Genomic DNA, 27,771 nt, shown 5'->3' with positions numbered 1-27,771 from the left:
GTAGAGACGATCTCTTTGTTTACTGGCATTCCTAGCTTGCAGGAATGCTGCACTCGGTACAAACCAGTGCTCCCACTCCCAACTTCCAGACAAGCACCGCAGATATCGCACTATTGCAGCAGAGCAGACTGTCTCAGTTCCATCTCCGACCCACGAAATAGATAGAGTCAATCGTGAGCACTGAATGAAGAAGATAAGCCTGGGCGACATTGATTCGTTCCTTCCATGTCTTTCCACATAGATTTCCCACTACCTGCACGCGTAGGGACCAAGCGGGGAGTGAAGAGAGGGAGTGTCCACGGTGGCAGGATCGGAGGGAGAGAGTAAGGGAGAGACGAACGCATTTCCAGTATGGGTAAACGGCCCTTCTCGTTTCCCCGGAAAATTGGCCGGCGTCGTCCCAAGAAGACAATTGAGATGCCGCCGGTCGATGCCGTCTCTCCCCGTGCACTCAACAACAGCAACAATTCTGTTGCTGGCGTCTCTACGTCCGGTGCAGGAGGGTCGTCCAGTAAGGCCAAGAAGAAGACGGTTGGGGCAAGACTCTGGATGCGTTTCGACCGGTTTGGCCAATCTGAGCTCCTGGAGTGCGATAAGAACACAATCATCAAGCGCGTTTCGATCCCCGCCAGAGATTTGAGAATTCTTGGGCCTGTCTTCTCTCACTCCTCCAATATTCTTGGTAAGGATGATACGGACACTGACTTTACTTCCGTATTGATTATTTCCTTCGAATGCCTTCAATTTCCGAATTTTGGACGGACAATTTTCTGTTTTGCCGAGGATTTCGGTTGAAATTATCACATACAAACTGACAGAGACGTTGTTTGATTTAGCTTTGCTCTTTATTTGCTTTCCATAAACATTAGAATCGACCTCGAAAGGGATGTTATATGACTACAAATCCTCTCTGCACAATCGGTTTTCAAGTGTTTATTATCCTCAACGCGTGCTTAATGTTGTAATCTTGTATCATGTTAGGTTTAGGTATGAGGTGAACGACTGCTCTTTGTTATCCGCTATGGCATGAAATTCTTCTTCTCCCTTTGGATTGCAGATATATATGTTCCTTAGTATCTTTTCTTTGTAGGAAGCTTATCTTCAAAATGTGCAACTTTGTTAAGTGTAAGAATAGATTGAGCATTCAAGGTGAAGAAGGGTTTAGTTCCGCCTGTACACATCGCACCAGGGAGAGAGAGAGAGAGAGAGAGAGAGAGAGATGTAGCAAGGTTAAGAGAAGAAAACCTATATCTGCCGATTGGGAGAAAAAGTTGATCTCCCGGTCGGCCAATAGGCAATTATCATTAGGTAAAAGACTTAACCATACCCTCAGGTTTTGGAACTTCACTTAAATATACCCTGAGGTTTCAAACTGGACTTAAACATACTGGTATGTCAGACAGACATAATAAAAAGACTTTTTACCCTTTGTTAATATGTGAAATCAAAAGGTATTTAAAAATACCGTTCATCGTTTTTCCTCCCTCACAGAGTTCACATGGACAGAACTGCTGAAAGTTGGATATTCGACCACCTAGAGGCAGGGGTCTTATTCCTTCATGGGCAAGGGTTTCCATCAACTAGAAACTGGAAAATGAAAAAGCAAAATCAGCAGAAAATGGGAAAACAAGAAAAATGGCCAAAGTTTTACAATTCTATGAGACAGATAATAGAAAATAAGGAATACAAGTCTCTTAAAAAAAAAAAAAACAAAAAGGAATACTAGCAAAGTCAGCAGAGATTAAAAAAAAAAAACTAAGCACCTCCTTCAAATATATTTCACTGTAACTCAACCAAACACAATATTCTGGTCTGGAATACAGAAGCTTAGAAGGAATCATACAAGCAAACTCTTGTCCTGAAACACATGGAGAATGGAAAAAAGGAAAGGAAAAGCAAAGTTAACAACATGAACTCAACGGAGCCTTGGAGATGAATGGAGATGGTCATTTACTGATCAAGTCAAGGTTTCTCCCGAAGTTCAAATTGACGGATCAAACCCCTGCAAGCACACTGAATCAGATCAAAATACAATAGAAAGTTCAAGGGACAATTCAGGAATTTGCTTTCAAATTCTACTTTCATTTTCCTTTTACCCTTAGCAATGGATTCTTAGTAGTTGTGTAAGAAAAACTAAACAATAATGAAAGAACTGGTGGGAGAAAAACTAGTTTGGGTTTTGGGAAACTTGAGATGGAATAATAAGTTTCCCAAGGTATAAAATACAGAGAGAGGGGAAAAATGAAGGTTACTTGCCAGCAACACTTTCCTCTTCTTTGATTTCTCAAATGCAGCATAAGAAAAAAAAGTTTTCTTGTGATTCTTCATAATGAAATTAGTGTTGTTTTAGGGATGGAAACTCATCCAGGAACCAACACGAAGAAGCATAGTTCTAAGAGGAGGTGCAATCCTTGACCCTTCGATTGCTTGCTTTCAACAGCTATGGAGGGATTAGTTCTCTCCTGACTTCTTTGTCACCTTTGAAGGTATGAACTCCTTTTTTATCCAAAGTCATGTAGAGGTGATTGGTAAAGTTCTTTTGGGTGTCTTCATCCCCGAAATTCAAGAAGACATCATAGTTGCAATTACAGGTGGAAGAGGGGAAGAAGGAGCTTCATTGGTAATATTGGAGGATGACATGGATAGGAGAAAAACACACGAGAGTATAATTGATCAGAGTTTGTGGTTTCCTTTAAAGCATGTGAACCAATTGAGCGGAGATGAGCAACAAGAAATTGCTGAATGCTGAGTGCGACACAAGTGGCCAAAGCAAAAGAAACACATGGACAGAGAAACACATCCTACATACAATGAGGACGTTAGCAAACTGTGATTTGTTGAAGATGAACCCCTGATGGCATTGCAAGGGCATATTAGGGTTTTTCTAAACAAAGGGGTCAGATGACGATACATGCAAATGACATGTAACTTTTGCTAATGGAGTGTAGTTTAAATCTGGTTTTGGGTCTAACCATAAGGTATATTTTAGTCAATTTAAAAAACTCAGGGTATGTTTAAGTCAATTTGTGCAAATTAAGGGTATGTTTAAGTTCAAGTCTTTTACCCTTATTGTTAATCTCGGATTACTAGAGAATGACACCGTACCAAGTATGGGGCCATTACTCTTGACATATTTTGTTTTATTTATTTGACTTAAGAGATAAAATCAGGTTTTATTTGTAACTAATAACCTGTTTTATCTAAAAGAATGGATCCCACACCATATATTATTGGTTTGAGATTCACTAATACTTATGTGGTAAATTTGATTTCTTATTTAATTAGTAAAATATATCAGGTTTAATTTATATTGATGACCTATTTCTTTTTTTATTTTTCTTTTTTTGAGTATTTGTATGTATAGAAGCACTCTAGTCTGAGGGCTTTCTACTTATATGTTATGTGAATATTTGTTATGATAAATAGATTATAGTAATAATTTTCATATAAATATAATACACTATTTACTATCTTAATATATCCTTTTCTGAGTTACTGATAAAAAAAATAAACTATTTACTTATTAATTTAATTATTTTCGAAGGCCTTTATTATTATAGTAAATTCAAATATTGATTAATTGCTACTATTTACTTAAAACTAAATTAGGTATGCAGATTGGTTACCCTAGTTATTGGATATTAGATATTAGATACATTATTCTGATTATCACAATCATGAGATTTGCAAGAATCACTTCCAGATTATAGTTTATTAATATTTATATAGCACAAAACGTCTAAGGACACGAAGGAGAATATTTAATATTGATTAGTAATAATATTATAAAACTATAGATGTGTATTGTGAAACAAGGGGACCCATATAATGTATGCATGGGACACCCAACCATTTTGTACAGAAGGTTTTGTGTAAATAGGCCATGGCAAACCCCTAGTACTCATCTTCTTTGTCCACGACACTAAAATGGGTCTAACAAACATCGATTCAAATAATAACCTAAAAACTGAACTTTATGATCTGTATTTGTTCTGAAACATTCCTGGTATTTGGAAGTCCTTTGCTGAAAAATAGGTTATAGATTTTTAGTTTTTGATGCCAAAACTCAAAGGCAGAAAATGAAAGTGCAAGACATACCTTCGTTATCGTTGTAAAAGGATTTATATGTTGTTGCTTTGTTTGATCTATAATTCCTTGGTGTGCTTGCTCTGCAATCAAGCATGAAAATGAAAAGTATACAGAAAACAAAAAGGAGTGTAGGGGAGATTATTTCTTTTAAGGTTGACCCATCTACTATTATTTGACTAATTGACTGGTTGTTTTTCAGTAATGAAATTCATTGAAATACAATATCTTATGGTTGCACTTGTTTTAATTTGAAGAAGGGTGGAAATGCATAACCATATTCCTTCCATCCCCTGTTGCATTGAAAGAAAACCACATGCCTTCCACCCCCCATTGGTTGTGCATCTTAAAGGCATCATGTGAAAGCATTTTCTCATGAAAACTTGATCATAAAAGAAAGAATTCAAGATATTGCAATAGAGAAGTGTTCGCCTATATAAAGAAAATCCGGTAATTTCAAATTTCTACTTCCATTGAATATTGTATCTAAAAAAGAAAGAAATATAGTGATTTCAAGTTTCTACTTCTATTAAATATCATACTCTGTGTCTCTTTCAAGTTTGTACCACTATTGAATTTCTTTCACCATTGAAAAGGCCAACCATTTTCAAAAAAGATCTGTGCAATAAATTTTGTACCATTCAGGGTGACACATGGAAATCATCCTCGATCAATAGAGATTTTCCATGAGAGGTTGAGTGAATTATGTAGAGATTGGTGATCACCCTTTAAAGACAACAATTTACGCTTGATTTTTGTAACTGGGAGACATTAAGATTGATAGAGATAAAAGATAAGAATTTAAGAAGAGAAATGGTTGTATTTGAATTTAAGAGGAGAAATAGTTGTGATGTAACGGTTTCTGGTCACGTATCATTTTTTTTTGGCTAAGTACCTCGTCATCCCGTCTGCTCCCAAGTGGTCGGTGACTCAGGGGCTGAAGTGGAGCTCCCTAGTGTAATGCAACCTAGCTGCTCCCTGCAGGAGATGATCTGCTCATCTTTGTAGACAACGGGAACTGGTTGCCTGCAAGAACTGAATCAGAGAACCCGGGGTGTCTTACCCGGCGGGGACACTCTGATGGCTAAGTCAACACTCAATAGTGAGCTGAAAATGATATTAGAGAATGAGAGAGCTAGAGGGCAGAGATCACCCTTCTCTCTTTTTGCATACCTTCGCCCCTGGGGGGTGAGGTCTTTATATACTGGAGTCCTCGTGGGTTTGGTGGAGCAGTTCCTGGATTCCCGCTGTGATGGGACCTGCTTTCGTGTTAGGTGGGGATAAAGCCACCAATCGGTAAGGTTGCCCATCTCCGCCTGAATCGGGGAGTGGGTGAGCTAATATAGTCGTTACAAGTCATAATCCCGTAAAATGCGGGGTACGGTGGTGAGCTCCTCGGGGTCGTCATGCGGTGGTTAGTCTGACTAGGAAGCGAGCTGTCTGTAAGGTACCAGGCTGCATGGTGGCGAGCTGCCTAGTGGCGAGTTGCCTAGTGGCGAGTTGCCTAGTGGCGAGCTGCCTGCGAGTGCTGCATGGTGGCAAGCTGCCTGTGAGTGTTGCATGGTGGCGAGCTACCTGTAAGTGCTGAGCTGTTTGGGTGGCGAGCTGCCTAGTGGTGAGCTGCCTGTGAGGTGCCGGGCTGCCTGTGACGAGCTGTCTGTAAGTGCCCTTGGTGGCGAGCTGCCTACTGCCTGCGAGTGCTGCATGGTGACGAGCTGCCTGTAAGTGGCGAGCTACCTGTAAGTGGCGAGCTGCCTGGTTGTCATGAGGTGCTAGGTGTCATAATGTCATTGGAGGGCCAAATCCGCTCTCATCATTTTCCCCCCACTCCTGAGTTGAAGATAACTTAGCGAAGGGAGTAAATTTCTCCTTTTGGCCTGTAATTCGAGGAACTCGTAAGCGCTGATTCAGTTTCTTAGGCTCTGGGAGCGACTTGCAGTCCACTCTTGTTGATTTTGTCCATGCCGAAGAGGCGATTGGGTCTTATGCAGTATCGTGGCCCTTAGGCTTTGGGAGCGACTCATAGTCCACTCCTGAACTTTGCCCATGTCGAAGAGGTAACTGGGTCTTGTGTAGTATTGTAGCCCTTAGGCTTTGGGAGCGACTCATAGTCCACTCCTGGACTTTGCCCATGCCGAAGAGGCGACTGGGTCTTATGCAGTATTGTAGCCCTTGGGCTTTGGGAGCGACTCGTAGTCCACTCCTGGACTTTGCCCATGCCGAAGAGGCGACTGGGTCTTATGCAGTATTGTAGCCCTTGGGCTTTGGGAGCGACTCGTAGTCCACTCCTGGACTTTGCCCATGCCGAAGAGGCGACTGGGTCTTATGAAGTGCCGAGCTGCCTGTGAGGTGCTGGGCTGACTAGGTGCTGAGTTTCTTGAGGTGCTGGGCTGACCAGGTACCGAGCTGCTTGTGAGGTGCTGGGCTGACCAGGTGCCGAGCTGCCTGTGAGGAGCTGGGCTAACCAGGTGCCGGGCTACCTGTGAGGTGCTGGGCTGACCAGGTGCCAGGCAGCCTGTGAGGTGTCGAGCTGACCAGGTGCCGGGCTGCCTGTGAGGTGTCGAGCTGACCAGGTGCCGAACTGCCTGTGAGGTGTCGGGCTGACCAGGTGCCGGGCTGCCTGTGAGGTGCCGGGCTGACCATGCCAGGCTGCCTGTGAGGTGTCGAGCTGACCAGGTGCCGAGCTGCCAGTGAGGTGTCGAGCTGACCAGGTGCCGAACTGCCTGTGAGGTGCCGGGCTGACCAGGTGCTGGGCTGACCAGGTGCTGGGCTGCTTGTGAGGTGTCGAGCTGACCAGGTGCCGAGCTTCCTGTGAGGTGCCGGGCTGACCAGGTGCTGGGCTGCCTGTGAGGTCGAGCTGACTAGGTGCCGAGCTGCCTGTGAGGTGCCGGCCTGACCAGGTGCCGAGCTGCCTGTGAGGTGTCGAGCTGACCAGGTGCCAAACTGCTTGTGAGGTGCCGGGCTGCCTGTGAGGTGTCGAGCTGAACAGGTGCCGAGTTGCCTGTGAGGTGCCGGGCTGACCTGGTGCCGAGCTGCCTGTGAGGTGTTGAGCTGACTAGGTGCCGAGGTGGATTGATGAGCTTCGTTGCTCTTTAGAGACCTGCAAGGAACTAAATGTCAGAGGACCCAGGGTGGCTAACCCGGTGAGGTTGCTCCGATGCTTGAGTCAATACTCTCATAGTAGGTTGCGAGCTAAAAATCATAGTCTGAGAGCTAGAACTTTCTTACTTGCTTCTGGGGTTGGTGCCTTTATACAGGCATTGTTTGGCGTGGGCTTCACGCACCATATCCGAGATCTCTACGAGGTCGTCTAAGTGGTTCGAAATTCCTGGAGGTAACCACCATGCACGTTGACCACCCTCCAGATCGCTCGGCACGTGGGCCAACTTCCAAGGATCGTGGGAGTGTTTGGATATGCATGCCGAATTTGTCGGCGAGCACGTCTTGCAAGTCACCAGGTCAGCGCATGAGCCAGGTTGCCAGGTCACGCCTGTGCTAGGTTGCCGGGTGGGCGGCTTAGAGCTATGATTGCACTGCATCAGCCTCGTGGTGCCGGTGACCCACTCCTACAAGAAGCTGATAGGAGCTCGACCAACGGGGGCAGCACTACTGACTTTAGGTCGCCAGCTCGCACGGGAGCCTTGGAAGGCTCGACCAGCAAGGGCGCCCATGTAGTCTGTTGGCCGCCAACTTCCGTGGAAGCAATGGAGAGCTCATCTTTGTAGAGGGGACCTTGCGAAGAGGACTGATGAGGTTTTATTTTCTGGGAGAAGAGGACTTAGCTTTTTGTAGGATGAGAACTTAGCTTTTGTAGAATGAGAACTTAGCTTTTTTGGCTAAGTACCTCGTCATCCTGTCTGCTCCCAAGTGGCTGGTGACTCAAAGGCTGAAGTGGATCTCCCTAGTGTAGTGCAACCCGGCTGCTCCCTGCAGGAGATGGTCTGCTCATCTTTGTAGACGGCAGGAACTGGTTGCCTGCAAGAACTGAATCAAAGAACCCGGGGTGGCTTACCCGGCGGGGACACTCCGATGGCTAAGTCAATACTCAATAGTGAGCTGAAAATGATATTAGAGAATGAGAGAGCTAGAGGGCAGAGATCACCCTTCTCTTTTTTTGCATACCTTCGCCCTTGGGGGGTGAGGTCTTTATTTACTGGAGTCCTCGTGGGTTTGGTGGAGCAGTTCCTGGATTCCTGTTGTGATGGGACCTGCTTTCGTGTTAGGTGGGGATAAAGCCACCAACCGGTAAGGTTGCCCATCTCCTCCTGAATCGGGGAGTGGGTGAGCTAATATAGCCGTTACAAGTCATAATCTCGTAAAATGCAGGGTACGGTGGTGAACTCCTCGTGGTCGTCATGCGGTGGTCAGTCTGACTAGGAAGCGAGCTGTCTGTAAGGTGCCGGGCTGCATGGTGGCGAGCTGCCTAGTGGCGAGCTGCTTGTAAGTGCTGCATGGTGGTGAGCTGCCTAGTGGCGAGTTGCCTAGTGGCGAGCTGCTTGTGAGTGCTGCATGGTGGCGAGCTGCCTATGAGTGCTGCATGGTGTCGAGCTACCTGTAAGTGTTGAGCTGTTTGGGTGGCGAGTTGCCTGTGAGGTGCCGGGCTGACTAGGTGCCGGGCTGCCTATGAGTGCTGCATGGTGACGAGCTGCCTGGTTGTCATGAGGTGCCAGGTGTCATAATGTCATTGGAGGGCCAAATCCGCTCTCATCAAGTTGTATTTGAAGTTAGTACTATTTTAGGGAGAGGAGGTAACTAACCTTTTTTTTCCAATTGTTGAGCAAGAGCAAGAGAAGAGAGGAGAGGAGAAGAGAGAAGAGAGGAGAGTCGAGTGGACTGAAAGCCCTCCAGAATACAGGGGACGAGTGAAAGAGTTAATATTTATACTGGCCTAGTCATACAATATAAACAAGAGAGAAATTACAACAGTACCCTTGTGGTACTAAACCTGAGTACACAAACAACTGTCAACACTCCCCCTCAAGTTGGAGCATAGATATCAATCATGCCCAACTTGTCACAAAGATCATGATGTATGGAAAGGTTTAAACCCTTTGTAAAGATGTCTGCAAGCTGGTTCTTAGAAGTGACATAGGGAGTACACACTTCGCCTGTGATAACTTTCTCTCTGATAAAATGCTTGTCAACTTCGATGTGCTTTGTTCTATCATGTAGCACCGGATTGGCAGCAGTGCTTATAGCTGCTTTATTATCACAGAATAGAGTTATAGGTTTGGTCACTGGGAAACCCAACTCCCCCAACAAATTCTTTATCCACATGCCTTCAGCAACCCCGTGGGCCATAGCACGATATTCAGCTTCAGCACTGGATCTAACCACCACATTTTGCTTTTTACTCCTCCATGTAACAAGGTTCCCTCCTATAAAGGTGTAGTAGCTACTGGTAGACTTTCTGTCACTTTGGGATCTAGCCCAATCTGCATCTGTATAAACTTCAACTTTCAAATGTCCGTGCTTTTGAAATAACAAGCCAGTACCCGGATACTTCTTTAGATATCGGAGGATTCTCTCTATTGCTTCAAGATGGGAGGACCTAGGAGCATGCATGAACTGACTGAGGACACCAACAACATATGCAATGTCTAGGCAAGTCATAGAAAGGTATAACAATCTCCCTACAAGCCTCTGAAACTGTTTCACATCCTTGAGAGGTTCACCACGACTGTCACCTAATTTATGGTTGGGGTCAATGGGAGAGTCAACTGGCTTCACCCCTATCTTCCCAGTGTCCCGAAGTAAATCTAGGGCATATTTCCTTTGAGAAATGAAGATACCCTTCTTTGATCGGGCGACTTCAATTCCAAGGAAGTACTTGGCAGGTCCTAGATCCTTCACTTCAAACTGAGTGGCAAGAAAATCTTCAATCTCTAAATTTCATCCTCCCAGTCACCAGTAACAATTATGTCATCCACATATACAATTAGAGCAGCAATTTTACCTTCTCCTCTTTTCACAAACATTGTGTGATCTGATTGACATTGCCTGTATCCTTTCTACTGAACTACCACATGGAACCTGCTGAACCAAGCTCTTGGTGATTGTTTCAGCCCGTATAAGGACTTCTTCAACTTGCACACTTTCTGTTCATTGCCTTGAGCTAGAAAACCAGGAGGTTGAATCATGTACACTACCTCTTCAAGGTCACCATTCAAGAATGCATTCTTGATGTCAAGCTGGTGTAAAACCCAATCCAGATTAGCCGCAAGAGAGAAAATGACTCTAATGGAGTTCATCTTGGCAACGGGGGCAAAAGTTTCTGCATAATCAACTCCATACACTTGAGTAAATCCCTTTGCCACTAAGCGAGCTTTATACCTTTCCACTGTTCCATCAGCCTTATGCTTGACTGTGAACACCCATTTACATCCAACTGGAACCTTTCCCTTAGGAAGATCAACAAGTTCCCATGTACCTTTTTTGTGAAGGGCATTAATTTCTTCTTTCATGGCATTTGCCCATTCAGGAACTGAAAGAGCTTCTGCCACATTCTTAGGGATAAGGACACTGTCAATAGAGGTAAGGAAAGCACGGAATGAGGATGAAATGTTCTCATAGGAGACAAAATTGGAAATGGGATGTTTAGTGGTGCACAACCTAACACCCTTCCTGTGAGCAATAGGACGGTCAAGATCATTAGCAGTAGAGAAATCATTTTCAATAGATTCAAGGACATCATTGGGAGCCAAAATACCTGAGTATGATCCTCCCCCGAGGAGTTTGGTGGCACTGGAGGTACAGCTTCCGCATTCTCTACAGCTCTTGAATTTGGTTGGCCTTTGCGACGACGAGAAAAAACACGAAAAGGTGGAGGGTTAGGAAGAGAAGGAAGCTGAACTAGTTTCTCCTCATGCCTACACTCCCCCTGAGGAGAAACAAGAAAGAAAGGCTCATCTTCAAAGAAAGAAACAACCATGGAGACAGAATTTTCGAGAAACAGGATCAAAACAACGGTATCCCTTTTGAGTGAAGGAGTAACCAAGAAATATGCAAGAGATAGCACGAAAATCCAATTTCCCACGGGTGGGAGACAGATTTTGGACAAAACACCGACAATCAAAGACACGCGGAGGAATAGAAAGAAGAGGAGCCTTAGGAAAGAGAAGTTGATGTGGGGCTTTGTACTCTAACCGACGAGAGGGCATACGGTTTATAAGGTAGGTGGAACAAAGAACAGCTTCAAGCCAAAAACGTTTGGGAACATTCATATGAAGTAGTAAACCCCGAGCCACTTCAAGGAGATGTCGGTTCTTCCATTCGGCCACACCATTTTGTTGTGGCGTGCGGGCACAAGAGTTACGGTGAAGGGAACCACGCGAAGCAAAAAACTCCGTGAGGTCACTATGAAAAAATTCTTTTGCATTGTCTGATTGAAAAATTTGGATTTCAGTTTGAAATTGAGTGAAGACCATCCGCTGGAAATCTTGAATGATTTTTGGTACTTCTTCCCTGGTTCGCATCGGGTATACCCAAGTATATCTAGAATAATCATCAATGAGGGTAATGAAATACTTGTAGCCACTCTCAGATGGTAAAGTAACAGGGCCCCATACATCAGAATGAACAATATGAAAAGGAGATTCAGATTTACTGTTTCTTTGAAGAAAATGAGTTCTACAATGTTTACTTAACTGACACGTTTGACGAGAAAAATCAAAAACAGACATTGACTTAAACAGTTCTGGGAATACAAATTTCAAAGACTCAAAAGACAAATGACCAAGACGACAATGCCATAAATAGACTTTTTTCTTGGACTGACTCATAGACTCTGTAACATGAAGACCAGCCTTATTCTCCAACATGTAAAGTCCATCAGCCATACGTCCCCTACCAATCGTCCTCCCCGAGGCCAGATCCTGAATCACACAATGAGAAGGGAAAAAAGTCACTGAGCAATTCAAGGAATTAGTAACACTACTAACAGAGAACAAATTAATGGGAAATTTTGGAACATGAAGGACATCAGAAAGGGTAAGACCAAGAGGAAGAGAGAGAGTTCCTTGACCAGCTATGGAAGTGTATGATCCATCGGCTAGTCTCACCTTGTCTCTTCCAGAAAGAGGGTGATAGGTTTGAAAGTAAGAGGACGTACCGGTCATGTGTTTTGACGCTCCAGAATCAATGATCCATGGAGAGTCAGGGGTGTAAGAAGCAACATGGAAAGCAGTGGCAGGGTTACTTGACGTAGATGCAAATGAGGTTGAGGGAGGAGCATCCATCTGACGAATTGCTCTACCATATAGCTCTAAATGGTCACGGAAGGAATTCATAATATCCTCCCTCGGGTCAGGTCCAGTGAGATGTGTCTGAGTCATAGTAGAAATGGGGGGCTGATTCTCCCGAGTAGCCATGTTGGCCATGTGATGTTTCTTTCTACCTTGCTGTCCGGACTTCTTATTCACCTCTGAACCTTGCTTCTTAGTCAGATCTTGAGCCCATTTTGGTTTCCCATGAAGACCCCAACAGGTATCTTTGGTGTGTCGGGGTTTCTGGCAATGAGTGCACCACAATTTGTCCTTATCTTCTATTTTTTTCTGGAGATCTCCTTTCCTAGAGGAAGATTCCACACCAGTAGAGACACCCCCTTTTGCTACCAACACAACAGTATCCCCACCAGGGCTGTTCATCAAATTTCTCCTGCTTTCTTCAGACTGTACAAGAGCATAGACTTCCTGAACAGATGGGAGATCCTTAGAGCTGAGAATTTGAACCCTGATAGATTCATACATAGGATTCAGGCCATGTAAGAATGCAAACACCCTTTGCTGGGAGACAAGCTGCTTGTACTTTTTGGCATCCTCATCACACTTCCAATCCACACTCTAGTAGTGATCCAACTCCTTCCAGACAGATGTCAAGTCAGAGTAATAAACTGATAAACACCTCTCCCCCTGTCTACAAGTAGATGATGCTGCCTGCAGTTGATAAATTTTGGCATAGTGTCGCAATTCTGAATATGTATACTTTGCTTGTTCCTAGATTTCATTTGCAGTTTCAGCCCACATGAAATTCTTCCTTATTTGAGGTTGCATGGAAACCAAGAACTAGGACATAACAATACTGTTCTCCTGATTCCATCTATCATATTCAACACTCCCAGAGGATGGTTCTTTTATCCTCCCATTAATATAGCCTATCTTCCCCCTTGCAGTGATGTATAATTTGATCCCTCTTGACCACTCCAGGTAATTTAAACCATCAAGAGGGACAACAGCCATAGGAAATGATAGGTCACCCCCACCCATTCCATTTAGCATTGAAGAAACTCCAGATGTGGCTGAATCTTCACTGCCCATGATATCAGAATAAAAACGAAACAACAACCAAATGAGTACTGCCGTACAAGGCTATTGCAGAAACAGGTCCTTCTGACCTCCAGTTTCACTGAGAGCAAAATCAGAACACTGCTGTTGCAGTAAGAACAGGTCTTTCTGACCTACGGTTTCACTGAGAACAAAAAAAAAAAAAAACTGAACATTGTTGTTGCAGTACTGAAACAGGTCCTTCTGACCTACGGTTTCACTGAGAACAAAGTCTGAACACTGCTGTTGCAGTACAAGAACAGGTCTGTATGACCTACGATTTTGTAGGAATCAAAATAAAAAAACCCTGCAGTTGCAGTACATCACTACGTCTTAATGACCTAATCAGTAGGCCTGATAGCCAACCAGTTGATGAGATCAACAGGATAGCCGAACAGTCAATCAATAAGATTAATACAATATCAGCTTCAGGGCATCAACAGTCCATAATACCAAAAAAAAAGAGTTGAATACAGTTACTTTGTTAAGGAACACAGTCACTCAACAGTCCATCAATCGGCTGAATAGACAATCAGTAGGGCAGCCGAACAGAAGATGACTAGTACTTCTTTTAGTTTCAGATGATAGTCTCCCTGTAACCCAGAACTCCCTCTACGAACCTCAAACAATAGGCAGCCGAGCAGAAGATGACCAGTACCTCTTTTAGTTTCAGATGATAGTCTCTCTGTAAACCAGAACTCCCTCTACGAACCTCAAACAATAGCCTCTCTACAGTCGAGCAGACAAGAGGTGCAACTTCTGGGCTGGAAGATGAAAAGACTCTGTAACTTCTGGGTCGAACTGATTACACCAGATTAGGAGTTCGATGGAGACAGCTCTGGGAGATGAAAGGTCACTAGAACTTCTGGGTCGAACTGGATGCAACAGCTTAGCATTTCGAGGGATGCAGCTCTGGGAGATGGAGAGACCATCTGCACTTGACACCACCCTTCAGGCCTGGACGACTTGCTCTGATACCATGTTGAGCAAGAGCAAGAGAAGAGAGGAGAGGAGAAGAGAGAAGAGAGGAGAGTCGAGTGGGCTGAAAGCCCTCCAGAATACAGGGGGCGAGTGAAAGAGTTATTATTTATACTGGCCCAGTCGTACAATATAAACAAGAGAGAAATTACAACAGTACCCTTGTGGTACTAAACCTGAGTACACAAACAACTGTCAACACCAATCACTTTTGAGATACTCTTTCTTGAAATAATAAGATGCCACTTGTCTGAGAAGAAGCTCTCTTACCAGTAAGGGTGTAAACAGATCGAATTTGAATCGAATAAGGCAACATCCAAATTCGAATCCGATTAGAAAATCCTATATTCGAATTCCATTCAATATCCGATGGATATTGAAAAATAACATTCGAATTTGAATTTGATTTAACATTCCAATATTCGATTCGGTTCGAATTCGACTAATTAATTATTTTAGGTAATTAATAAATATTTATTTATATAAAGTATATAAATATATAAATTATTTATATAATCTAATTATTATATATATAAATATAAATTATATAAAATATTTAATTATTTTATATATTATATTTAAGAATTAAATAGTTGGTCAAGTTTGGATATTTATCAAATCGAATCAGGTCATATCCGAATTCGAATCCGATTAGCTATTTGGTATGAATAGGATATCTGAATTTGATTCAATTATGTTGAATATATATATTGGGACATAACCAGCTTTAGTAAAAAGTACATATAGTGACTAAATTAGCCTCACTTAAGTCATCAAATGACTTGATTACCACCCATATCTCACACAACTTAAATAGAAGAAACAAATTAAAGGGAAAGGGATAAACATGGCATAGAAGAATACTATTAGAATATGAAGAGAATAACCAGCCCACCACTCCATTAATATCCCTCTAGCTGGAGAGTATATACCATACAGTCCTAACTTGCTAGATATGAATTGAAGCCTTGGTCTACCAAGAGATTTAGTAAACAAATCTGCTAACTGGTCTTCTTTCTTCAGATAAGGAGTGTCTGCATTACCACTTTGAACTTTTTTCCTAACAAAGTGACAATTGATCTCAATGTGCTTCATCCTCTCATGAAAAACTGGATTGGATGCTATGTGCATTACTGCTTAATTGTGAAGATGCATGGGAAGTGACATAGAAAATCCCAACTCCTGAAGCAATTGCTTCAACTAAATCAACTCACAAGTGGTGCTACTCATTGCCCTGTATTTGGCTTTTGCACTCAACTTGGCCACTAAGATTCCATCCTAGAAATGTACAATTCCCAATAGTAGAACTATGGTCAGTAGTATCAAGGAACTGTTCAACCTAAAAGTTTAAGCGGTGAGATCCCTGAATAGATTTTTATTCTCTGACATGCGCCCCTCATGCCAAAGCCCATTGAGCTTGAAGCATGGACAAGCACAGGCCTATCCATACCTTGTGGAGAAATTTAATTAATTATAATGGGGGGTGACAAGGATCGAATACTAGATGATTTGGTCAAACAGGTTCTGATACCATATCAACTGTTCAACCTAAAAGCTTAAGCTGTTAGGGGAGGTCCCTGAATGGGTTTCTCTAACTAGTAGTACTCAGGACCTTTAGGTGTAGGTGGTGTATTTTGAGACAGCAATGGTATGATCTGTGCAATCTACTCAGGACTCATAGCACGAGGTGTTTCAACAAAAGCAGAAGTAGTCTCTCTACATCAAGGACCAGAATTGGAAAACCCATTGTAATTTGAGAATTTAAATAGGTGATTCCCATACTATAGTGGGATGACTAAGAGATAGTGTATAGGGATGTCTCCTGTACATGCATTTTCTGTCTGTAATTAATAAAATCAAATGTAAGTTATAAAAAAATGGCAATTATTGACTTACACCAAGGAAAGTCAGACAGCTGGAAGCCACACAGAAATGAGAGTTCAATTTCAATGACACAGAAATCAGCACATGGGTTGGCAGATGCCTTAACAAAACAAGGGGTAAGAAGGGATAGACTATTTTGGGGGCTGACAGATAGCAGTGGCTGCCTAGGGTTTGTTGTGATATTGCACACGTTAACACTTTACATTTACCATTCTTTCTATAATTAATAAACTAATATTTTACCAACCAAAAAAGTTTGAAATTAGGGTAACCTTTTCTATCTTTCTATATTATTATTTCTTTAGATTGAAAGTGGTTACTCTCTTTCAGTCTGCCTCATCATCTTCATCTAAGCCTTGTCCCAACCATATGGAGTTGTCTACATGAATCCTGTTTCACCATTCTATTGTGTTCAGTGCCAAAAATATATTAATTTTTTGTTTCTCTGAATTTGTTTTAGCCAGGGAGAAAGCCATGGTTATCAATTTAGAATTTATAAAAGCCATTGTTACTGCTGAAGAAGTACTGCTGCTAGACCCATTATGCCATGAAGTTATTCCTTTTGTGGAGCAGTTAAGGCAACAACTTCCTCATAAGAACGCATTTAAGATTGAAGATACTGGTGCAATAGATGCACAAGAAAAACATATCTGTCCAACTGGTACACAATGGTTGCCTGTTCCTGAAGCAGCTGAAGGATTGCAGTGTGAGCTTCCATTTGAGTTTCAAGTACTAGAGATTGCATTGGAGGTTATCTGTACATATTTGGACAGTAATGTGGCAGACCTTGAGAGAGATGCTTACCCTGTTTTGGATGAATTAGCCAGGAATGTCAGCACTAAGAATCTTGAACATGTTCGGAATTTAAAGAGCAATCTTACTCGTCTCCTTGCTCGTGTACAAAAGGTACTATTAATGAATCTTGTTTATTTCTTCTTCATATTGGTTTACATTATGCTTGTCTAAGATTAAAAATATTATACTAAAACTCTGTTTAATTTAAGTGGTTGAACTAGTTCTACTAAACAATGGCAACTTTTACAGGTCAGATAAAGCATCAACCTAGGTATGTCTAGAAACCTGGATGGCTATGTTTTCATTAGAGGTGGTCAAGCCGGCTGGTTCCAATTTTGAATTTGACACAGGAAAAGGGTGGAAAGGAGAAAAACAGAAGATGGTGTTCAGGTGAATAACACAGAGCTACTAACTATAATAAGGACAATCAGGTGTTTTTGAACTTCCTAGGCAATAAGAAAAACAAAGAATTCAATAATGAAGTACCTCATATTTATGAAAAAAATGAGGATTACTACATTGAGTGAGGTTTTTAACAGTGTTATCTAGTTTACAACTAGTCAAGACCGGTCAATTGAGACCACTTCACTAACTAGCTGGTCAATTATCATGATGGGTTGCTTGGGATGACCATACACTGACTAACCAACTAGTTCACCTGTTCAACCAAAATGTTACTTTGTGTTTATCTATGATCTACTTAAATAGTATCGTAAATGCTTTTATTTTGGTACATTATTCTAATTACTTTAACCATTTTGATGGTACATTACAAATAAATGCCTATAGGTAGAAATAATGCATATAATACAAGAAGATAGAGGATTTTTTTTTTAATTTTTCTTTCAATTGGTGGTGTGCTGGTATGGAGTTGTCACAAACAAAGGAAACACCAAATGATCAGGGTTGCACTCTTTCTTTGAAAAACAAAGGCTGCAACTCCCATCCTAGCCTATCTAGCCTTCCTTTTCTATATTTTCTAAACAAAAATTGTAAATAAATGTTTTATTTAATTTTTTGTTTCATATTTACATTCTATATTAATTTGTATATGAGATTGTATCACTACCTAATATTTATAACATATCTTTTTTTTGTGGTCAACTAGTTAGCACCTAGGCACTAACTTCATTGCATTGGCTAGGAAAGCCAAAAATGACTAGTCATCACTTCACCGCATTAATAACCCAAGTGTATAATAAGTTGTCCATGTTTTAGATTAGGATTTAGTTTGATTAAAGAGAAGAGGGAAGAAGAAAAAGGAAACTTAGTAGAGAGAAAAAGCCACTCTCAACCTAAATTGGTTCACTTAAAAGAATAGTTCTCAAGGTGTCTCCTAGGTGCCCTTGGTTGAGCACCTTACCTAAACACCTTGATTAATAGCAACAAGGTACCCATCTAGGTAACGACTCGGTGACAAGAATCACAAGGCAAGTACCTTATTATAATATCATCAATATTTTTTTTAATTGGTAACAAGGTTCACTTAAGATGCTGTTTGATCCAACTACCTTAACGTGGCCAAAGAGATGGGGAAGAATAATGTGGGGATGCACCAGAGCAGCAGTGGTTTGGACCTTATGGGAAGAAAGAAATGCTAGGATCTTCCAAGAGAAGCAGAGAAACAAACAAGAAATTATGGATTGTGTTTTGACCAGAGTTATACATTGGCTACTAACTTTGAATCTCTTTAGACAGTTCTCCTTTGATGATATTTGGAAGAACTGGTTATCAGTGGCTTCTAGTTCAGTACAGAAGTCAAAAACAAGGTTGTTATGGGCACCCCCCAGTGAAGGTTTTTTGAAATTAAATTTTGATGGAAGTAGCCAAGGCAATCCAGGTCCTTCTGGAATTGGAGGAGTCATAGAGACAGGAAAGGGAATCTGATAGCACTTTTTTCAGGACTGGTGGGGAATGGAGACTCTACAAGGGCTGAATTGTTTGTGGTCCTACAAGATGTTCAGATTGCAAAAGAGATGAACTTGGAAAACCTGGTGATTGAAGGGGACTCCATGGTGGTTGTGGGCTGGTTAAAAGACCCAGATTCAGTGATATGGTGCTATTGAGATGAAATGAAGAAATTCAAATGGTTTACACAGCAGATGAATTTTATTATACAATGGGTGGGAAGGGAGGCAAATGCTATGGCTGATTCATTATCAAAGCAAGGGGTAACCAGGGATCAATTGTAACAGTTACTTATCTTTTCTGATTTAATGAAATTATAAAGAATCTTTTGCTTATCAAAAAAAAATTGTTGAAAATATGAACAATATTTACAAGTACAAAGAAGATGCGTAGCTTGTCAAGCAACATATACCCTAATGGAATTATACAATGGATTCCCTAGGCATCTCTCCTCAATAACTGACCCCTTACTTAGCTAAAGCATCAACCATGCTATTTGTTAATAGGCACCCATTGACATGTAACCATCATTTCTGCTTTTTGATCCGTCTTTTTTTGGTTGGCCAACAAAGAGAGGGAAAGTAATGTGGAAATGTATTAGGGCAGCCCTCTTATGGACCATTTGGGAGGAAAGAGATGCTAGAATTTTCCAAGAGAAGGAGAGAAGCATTGCTGAAATAAAAGATTGTATAATTCCATTAGGGCAATCCTTTGGCTAAAAACTACTGATCTCTTTGCGGATTACTCTAGTGATGACCTTCAAAGGAGTTGGGCAGCAGTGGCCTCCACTTCATCCAAGAAAAATAGAGTACAAGCAAGTTGGCTACCCCCTCCGGAATGAGTTGTAAAGTTGAACTTTGATGGGAGCAGTCAAGGCAATCCAGGACCTTCAGGTATAGGAGGGACCTTGAGGAATAAGGATGGCAACACTCTGTCCTTATTCTTAGGTCCAATGGCTTATGGAAACTCTACAAGGGCTGAGATATTAGCTATGGTACAAGTACAGATTTCCAACCAACTTGGAGTGACTAATTTGATAGTTGAAGGAGTCTCTAAAGTGATAGTGGGATGGATGTCAGACCCAGAAACTGTTGTTTGGGGATATAGGGATATCATCAAAAAAGTCAAATAGCTTATGAGAACCATGTCAGTTACTTTCAGTGGGTTAGTAGATCGGTAAATGCTTTGGTAGATTCTTTAGCTAAACAAGGGGCTTCAAGGGATTCTCTGTTTTTGTCTATTTTGTAACTGTAGTCTGAAAAGAGTTGGGTTTGGAACCACCTTTAAGGGGAGGTAACACCTTGTGCCTCCTCTTAGGGTGCTTCATGCTTGTACTATTTCTATCTTTATTTAATAAAATATCATTCATTCATTAAAAAAAATTATAAATGCAAGTATAGGTGCAATGTTAAAGTAGATGAGGTACTGATCCTCTGTTATGGGCCCGCGAATAGGATCTTGTCACAGGTCGGTTAACGGGGAAAACCTCTTGTTTTCTCTTATTTCTCCCTTTCCTTGAGGTACCTATCCTTGGCGCCTTATTGGTGATTTGTTAAAGAGATCACCAACTCTCCTCTGCTCTTTCTTGACTGAAAATTTCGATGGTTTCATTGAATATCATCCGCTCCTTTAAATAGGAGATTACAAGAAGATAAGAGTCCTACTTTTAGGAAGACTTCCAAATAACCTTTATCTATACTATTGCCTAATTAATAGGAACACTGAATTTAGCTAAGATAGAAACAAATAAGATAAGAACACTGAACAAATAAGATAGAAACAGATAAGATAGGATAGGGACATTGTATCTAGCTAACAGATAAGATAAGAACACTGAATCTAGCTAAGAGATAAGATAACACTGAATTGGCTAAGAGATAAGATAGGAACACTGAGTTAATTGCCCATTACTGCTACTGTCCATTAAACACTGAATTAATCGCCCATTACTGCTGCTGCCCATTACTGCTACTGTTTGCGGCTGTAAAAGTATCCACAACATTACTCCCCTGGCCTAAGAGCTTGTCCTCAAGCTCGAATTCAGGATAGGTGTCTTGAAACACAGTCAAAGGAATCCAGGATAGGTGGAATGATTTTGCCCTCTTGGATCGGGTTCCAATGAAGAGGGTTCATCCTCATCTTCCTCTTGTTCCACTAGGAGGCAGAAAAGTCTCTTGCACTTGTGCCCTGCTGAGTAGAGTTCATCACAATTAAAACACTGTCCCTTCGCCCAACGTTCCGCCATCTCAGCCCTGGACAAGTGCTTAATAAGGGGTGCAACAACGCTGCTTCCCACACTGGATGTCGATCTGGAATTGTTGCTCGTCTGTGGTTTCTGTTCTTGGCTGGCTGCTGAAGATGGAGCCATTCCGAGTGGTTTTGGGGCTGCCCATGTTGTTTGAGGCCGCCCTATACTGATAATTCCACGGTTGAGTTGCAATTTGCGTTCAAAGGCACGGGCCAAATTCATAGCAGTAACCAGATTGGGGGGATTTTGCATCTCCACATCCACCCTCAAAGTCTTCGCTAACCCCGCGGTGAACATGTCAACCTATTGGTCTGGACGTACCGAAGATGCTCTTGCAAGGAGGGTCCGAAACTGATGCTGATACTCAGCCACAGTTCCAGTCTGTTTGAGGTTTATTAGTTCGCCTAATGGATTGCTTGTTAATGGGGGCCCAAATCTGAGAAGGTAGTAGGATTTGAATTGGGTCCAACTGAGCCCAGGTTCCTCCTGCTCCAATTTATAAAACCAGAGTTGCGCCTCCTCTGTCATGTGGAATGCGGCTAAGCCTACCTTGTCCCTGTCCTCTGTCCGTTGGTTGCGGAAGAACTGCTCACATCTGTACAGCCATCCCAAAGGATCTCCGGTTCCATTATAGGAAGGGAATTCCAACCTGCTGTATTTGGGAACGATCGCGGTTCCCTGGGCAACGACCTGCTATTCTCCGGACGATTCTGCCATGACTGGTCGGAGGCTGTCTGTGGTTGCAGCCCCTTCTGAACTCTTGTTATGGGCCCGCGAATAGGATCTCGTCACAGGTCGGTTAACAGGGAAAACCTCTTGTTTTCCCTTATTTCTCCCTTTCCTCGAGGTATCTATCCTTGGCGCCTTAATGGTGATTTGTTAAAGAGATCACCAACTCTCCTCTGCTCTTTCTTGACTAAAAATTTCGATGGTTTCATTGAATATCATCTACTCCTTTAAATAGGAGATTACAAGAAGATAAGAGTCCTACTTTTAGGAAGACTTCCTAATAACCTTTATCTATACTACTGCCTAATTAATAGGAACACTGAATTTAGCTAAGATAGAAACAGATAAGATAAGAACACTGAACAGATAAGATAGGATAGGGACACTGTATCTAGCTAACAGATAAGATAAGAACACTGAATCTAGCTAAGAGATAAGATAACACTGAATTTGGCTAAGAGATAAGATAGGAACACTGAGTTAATCGCCCATTACTGCTGCTGTCCATTAAACACTGAATTAATCGCCCATTACTGCTGCTGTCCATTACTGCTGCTGTTTGTGGCTGTAAAAGTATCCACAACATCTTCCATCCACATAAACAGCATTTATTTTCTAGGTCTCTCCCTCTTGCAATGAGATGATTAGTGGTTCAATTGGATGAAAAAGTAGTGGGGAAAAGAAAAGAAAAGAAATCTCTAGTAGAGAGAAAAAGTCACTCTCCCCTAAATTGACTTAAGCTCCGTTTGTTTACACTGCAATTTTATTTGCATTAGTAAAAACTAAAAACCCATGAGAGTGAAAATTCACTTTTTCTTAGGGTTTTACTTTGCTCAAGGTTTTGATTTACTTCATCTGCACTGCAACAAACAAAACAAAGTAAAACCTAAAACAAAAGTAAACCAGAATCTTCAGTCAACTCATTTGCACTCCCATACTTTTGCACCACTGCAAAATGAAATTGAATTGCAAATAAATGAGTAAAATAGAATGAAAGAATTACTCTCATGCAAAATATATCATAATACAACACTTCTGACAGTATGAAGCATTTTGAGGTGGTTTGCCTCTTTTAGTCCATTAAAACATTTATATATCTAATTGTTTTTCTTTTCTTTTTTGTCTTTCTCCTCTTTTTAAACCATTTCTTGTCCTAATTTTAAAATTCCATAGCATATAGAACAGTTCAATGCAATTAAACTGTTGCGTTAGTATAATATTACCTAATTTGGTTTACAAGTGTAACATAATGTGGAAAATGCAAAGGAAACAAACATAAAAGTGTGATGATCAGATAGATTGTGTATGGTCTGAAGTCTGTGTCTCTCCTACAGTTAGTCATCATTGGGAAACTGCCTTGCATTCACTGCTTGACTAGAGCATTGCCTAGGCATGAGGGTGTTAGAAGTAATTATTTGAATTCCTAATTTGATATTTTGGTCTATGTGCTTTGTATGGTTTTGCTTCCTTGGGTGACAAACCATCTCTGGTAATAACAGGTTAGAGATGAAATAGAACATCTTTTAGATGACAATGAAGATATGGCACAACTATATTTAACGAGGAAGTGGGTCCAGAATCAGCAGTCTGAATCATTAAGTGGAACAGCCTCAAATGGAATCGTCAATTTTACACCCAATTTGCCACACCTTAGTTCTAACATGAGTGCAAGTTTGAAAACCAGCAACCTTTCAGATGATCATGACGTGGAGGATCTGGAAATGTTGCTTGAGGCTTATTTCATGCAGCTGGAGGGCACTCGTAACAAGATATTATCTGTGAGTTTTCTTTCCTTGTTTGAAGATAGCATAAGCAAATCCTAGATCGATATGACATACTAATTGGTGACTATTGATAGATCTGCATAACTATTTGACTACCATAGTGGAAACCTTAAGCTTTATATTGCATCTGCTACAGCTACTACATTCAAAGTTAATTTTCTACTTTACCTTCTTTCAAAACAAGTTAATTTTCTACTGCCTACTGTTGGAAATTTTATTAACTTATTCCATAATTGTCAAGGCGACTCCTAGGCGATAAGGTGCTCTTGGAGGGTTGCCTCATCCATACACTGATATAATATATATAAGACACATAATATTTTTATATTTTAATTTTGTTATTAATAGTAGTAAAATAGATATTTTTAGACTAAATTATTCATGTTGTAGGTTTGTAGTATTAGTATTGTTATTCTACTAGTTTCTTTTTATTATTTTCTTATTTATTTAGGTCCAATCGACACACAAGTAAGTGAAATAGCCTTGAACACTATAAGACTTTAAAACCTGAACTCATAGAACTTCTTGAAGATATCCAATTGACACACAAGAACAACCTATAGAACTTCTTGTTCATCTTCTTCCTAGGATCAAAACAAGGACTCGGCCTATAGTTTTTTGAAGAGTAAAGAAGAAAATTTTATTAAAAAGAAAAGAAAGATACAAACTTGTTGGGTGTCAAGATAACTCCCAAACATCTGAACACTAGAAAAACAAGATTACATTAAGACTGGGAACTCAAGAACACCCCAGAAAATTTCTACTAGATAAACTGCTCAAATTCTGGGAGAATCAAGACCCAGCTTGAAACAAGCTTTCAACTGAGGCCACCTCCATGTCAAAAGCTTCTAATTTGTTTTCCTGTAATAAGGCCACCTCCGGAATATGTGTTCTGATCAAAATTCTAACCCGCTCTCTCCTTTCCTCCTTCAGGCCCCGGACATTCCAAGATGACAGCTTCGTTCTGCTCCCCCTGCTACCTGACTCCCCCACCTCCGTCCCCTTACTCTTCCTCTGCACAGAAATTTTCCTCACCCCAGATTTTTTCCTGTCTATTTTTCTCTTTGTTTTTAAAATTTTCTTCTCTTTTATTCTTCTCAAATCGTTCGAAAGCAATTCTTGCAAATCTCTCCCCTCCCCAAAAATGAAGGCCTGGCGATTTCCCAATTGCTACCTCCCTTTCCAACAGGTTGTCTAAATCAAGCACTATCGACTGATCAAGTCCTCCACTCCCAGTGGTCTTTTCCGGGTCCTCTTCTCTTCCTTTTTCTCCTTCCCCTTCCTTTTCTCCTGCCCCCCCCCCTAAGGCCTCAGCTTGTTCCACCTTTGTTTTCCCCTGAATTGAAACCGACATCTTTCTTCTATTATATACTTTGTTCTGTAAATAGTCCTCCCACACCCCTTCCTTCAAGGCTCTTTTTCTCTTTCTTCTCTCGTCTTGAGCAGGGGGGAAGGGGTAGATATAATAGGATGACTTACCTCTTCAAATATACAAACCTCTTTGTCTCCTTTATCGCCAGGGGCCTTGTTCCCCACCCTTCCTCTGACATAAAAACGTGTGATGCTCTGGTCATGTTCTTCTGAAGCTCGAGTTGAATTCTTGACGCTCAATTCTTCCTGGCTACCCAGATTAGTCCCTACCGCTAGGGTTGTTTCTTTCTCCAAGGATTCTTTTCAAGGTGAACCAATGGGTTCCAACTCCACCCGGGCTATTGGTGGATTTGCAGATCCTTCCTGGGAGAAACCAATGTTGGCGATCTCTTCAACTGCTCTTCCCCTTTTTTTGTTCGCAATCTTTCAACCATTTTCATATTTCGTTACCACCCACACCCATTCCTCCCCTCCTTTTTTTTTCATCACCTTTTCTCGACTATCCACCTTAAAAATTTTCTTCCCAATTGTACTCCTGCCTTTTCGAAATCCTAAGCTCTTCGTCCTTAAGCCTCTTGAATTTCTTTCTTTCAAATGGGCCCCACCCTCCACATTTGGACACCCAACATCCACACCCACCCGAGACCTTTCATCTCCCTCCCCTTTACCTTTTAACCCATCAGTTGGCTTCCCTACCCCATCACCGCTTGCCACTTGTCCCTTACTTTCCATATTAGATCCTGTTTTTCCATTTTTGCCCCTCTGACTATTCACCTCCTCACCTTCTTCCTCCTTCGGCCATCCCTTCAACTCCCCCCCCCCTCTGTGACCGTTTCCTGAAACTCTGTCATCTCCTCTCACCGTTCCTTCCACTGATTCGTTAGTCTGGTCATTTCAAAGGACACTCAGAAAAGTGTCCTGTATATTTTGTATGTTATCTTTCCTTTCTTAGTTTTCTCCTCATAAATATGTTCATTTTCTATGTTTTGATATGGGATTTTGATAGGATTCAATCAGCACCCTTGAAAACTTATTCTAGAAAGAAGAAGGGCTTACAACAGGTCCTGATATGGCATTAGTAATGGTACTTAGGATTTGGACTGAATTGAACACCAAGGGTATTTTTGTCATTTTGCACTTTTCTGTGGGGTCCAATGATAGGTTTAATTTGTCTAGTTATAGTTTGTTTATGTTTAAAATTTCAGAGTCATTGCATAAGTAGGATTAGAGTTATTGAGTCTTCTTTGAATTGAAATAGGATATAACAGCTTAGTTTGAGTCCTACTAGGATTATTGAGTCTAACAGTTTGACTCCTAAGACTATTATGAGTAACAGTTGACTCCTAGGATTATTATGAATTTAGTCTATAAATATGTATGGACGTTTTACACAAAGGCAATGAAGTTTATTGAGTTTTCTTCGGCTTATGCTAGCTATGGTGAGTGATTCCCATGCCCTAGAGTGATTCCAGGTATTTTCTCTCTTCTTTCTCTCCCTATTTTCTCTCAATCCTTCAAGAAGCCATTACAGCCATCAACAGCCATAAAATTCTGATCCAAGAAGACCATTCAACATTTTCTAAGGACTAGAACTGAGCTGGTCCTACATCAGATTTATACTTATTTCATGAGGATTATGGTAATTATTAGTTAATGATTACTAGTTTACTACTTATTAGTATGAAATCTAGGGAACTACCATAGGATTTTTTTTTTTTTTTTTAAAAAGCTCATTGCCTAGGTGTCCGCCTAGGCAACAAAGTACCTCCCTGTTGCCTGGCTTTGCCTTGGCACCTTGAACACTATGACTTATTCTGGTTTCTAAAAGCCTTCAAAGCATGAGAAGCATTTACCTAGTTTTGTCACTTTCTCTTCAGGTTTTAATCAACAATTCCCTCCATTATGGAGGAGAGAGGCGACATAGAGAGAACATATCAGCTATTTCTTTCTGACCATCTGTCTGTTTACATGTTTAACTTTTCAACTTTTCTCACAACAATGTTTAATAGATCATTGAGAAATGTTCAATTTGGTTTATGCATTGCTTGCTGCCTTGAGCTTTAGTCTCCAATATGGTTTGTGCATTCACAACAAGTTTTCTCACAGCAGCTATTTCTTGCTGACCATCTCTGTTTACATGTTTAATTTTCTGAAAGATGCATGGATGAAAAATTACACGTGGTTCTTTTGTATTGACTTGTATTTTTTTCTTTGTTTACCTTTTTCTCCCTCCCCCCTCCTTTCCTGGTTTTGATCAACAGGTACGAGAATACATTGATGACACGGAGGACTATGTGAACATCCAACTTGACAACCAGAGAAATGAACTCATTCAGCTTCAGTTGACATTAACCATTGCATCATTCTCCATTACTATTGAAACCTTGATAGCTGGGGCTTTTGGTATGAATATTCCTTTCCGATGGAGCAAAGTTGATGGAATTTTTGGCCCCTTTGTTGGAGGTACCTCAGCATTGTGCTTCTTGCTTTTTCTGCTTATGCTAGGGTATGCAAAATGTAAGAAGCTGCTGGGTTCTTAATATTACCTAGTAATAATCTTGTTCATATCTGGGAGACTGTCTTCTCTTCAACAAGTTCATATGTGATGTACATTAGCAAACTCACATTGTAATGAAGATTCAAGAAATGAAGTGTCTTGTTTAAAGAA

The 27,771-nt window shown here is 41.2% G+C and overlaps 1 protein-coding gene across 1 annotated transcript; it reads left to right on the top strand.

The window, feature by feature from the left end:
• LOC104586210 (magnesium transporter MRS2-4-like) lies at nt 1–27,771 on the top strand. Its single transcript, XM_010243371.3, has 4 exons — nt 1–682; nt 16,729–17,174; nt 23,448–23,726; nt 27,365–27,771. Exons 1-4 carry the CDS (start codon nt 352–354, stop codon nt 27,641–27,643), a joined length of 1,335 nt encoding a protein of 444 aa, XP_010241673.1. The 5' UTR covers nt 1–351; the 3' UTR covers nt 27,644–27,771.

Source organism: Nelumbo nucifera, chromosome 5 (genome assembly GCF_055504915.1).
Source record: "Nelumbo nucifera cultivar China Antique chromosome 5, China Antique-T2T, whole genome shotgun sequence".
NCBI lineage: Eukaryota > Viridiplantae > Streptophyta > Magnoliopsida > Proteales > Nelumbonaceae > Nelumbo > Nelumbo nucifera.
Note: the sequence above shows the minus strand (reverse complement) of the source record. Positions and strands in the feature narration are given on the sequence as shown.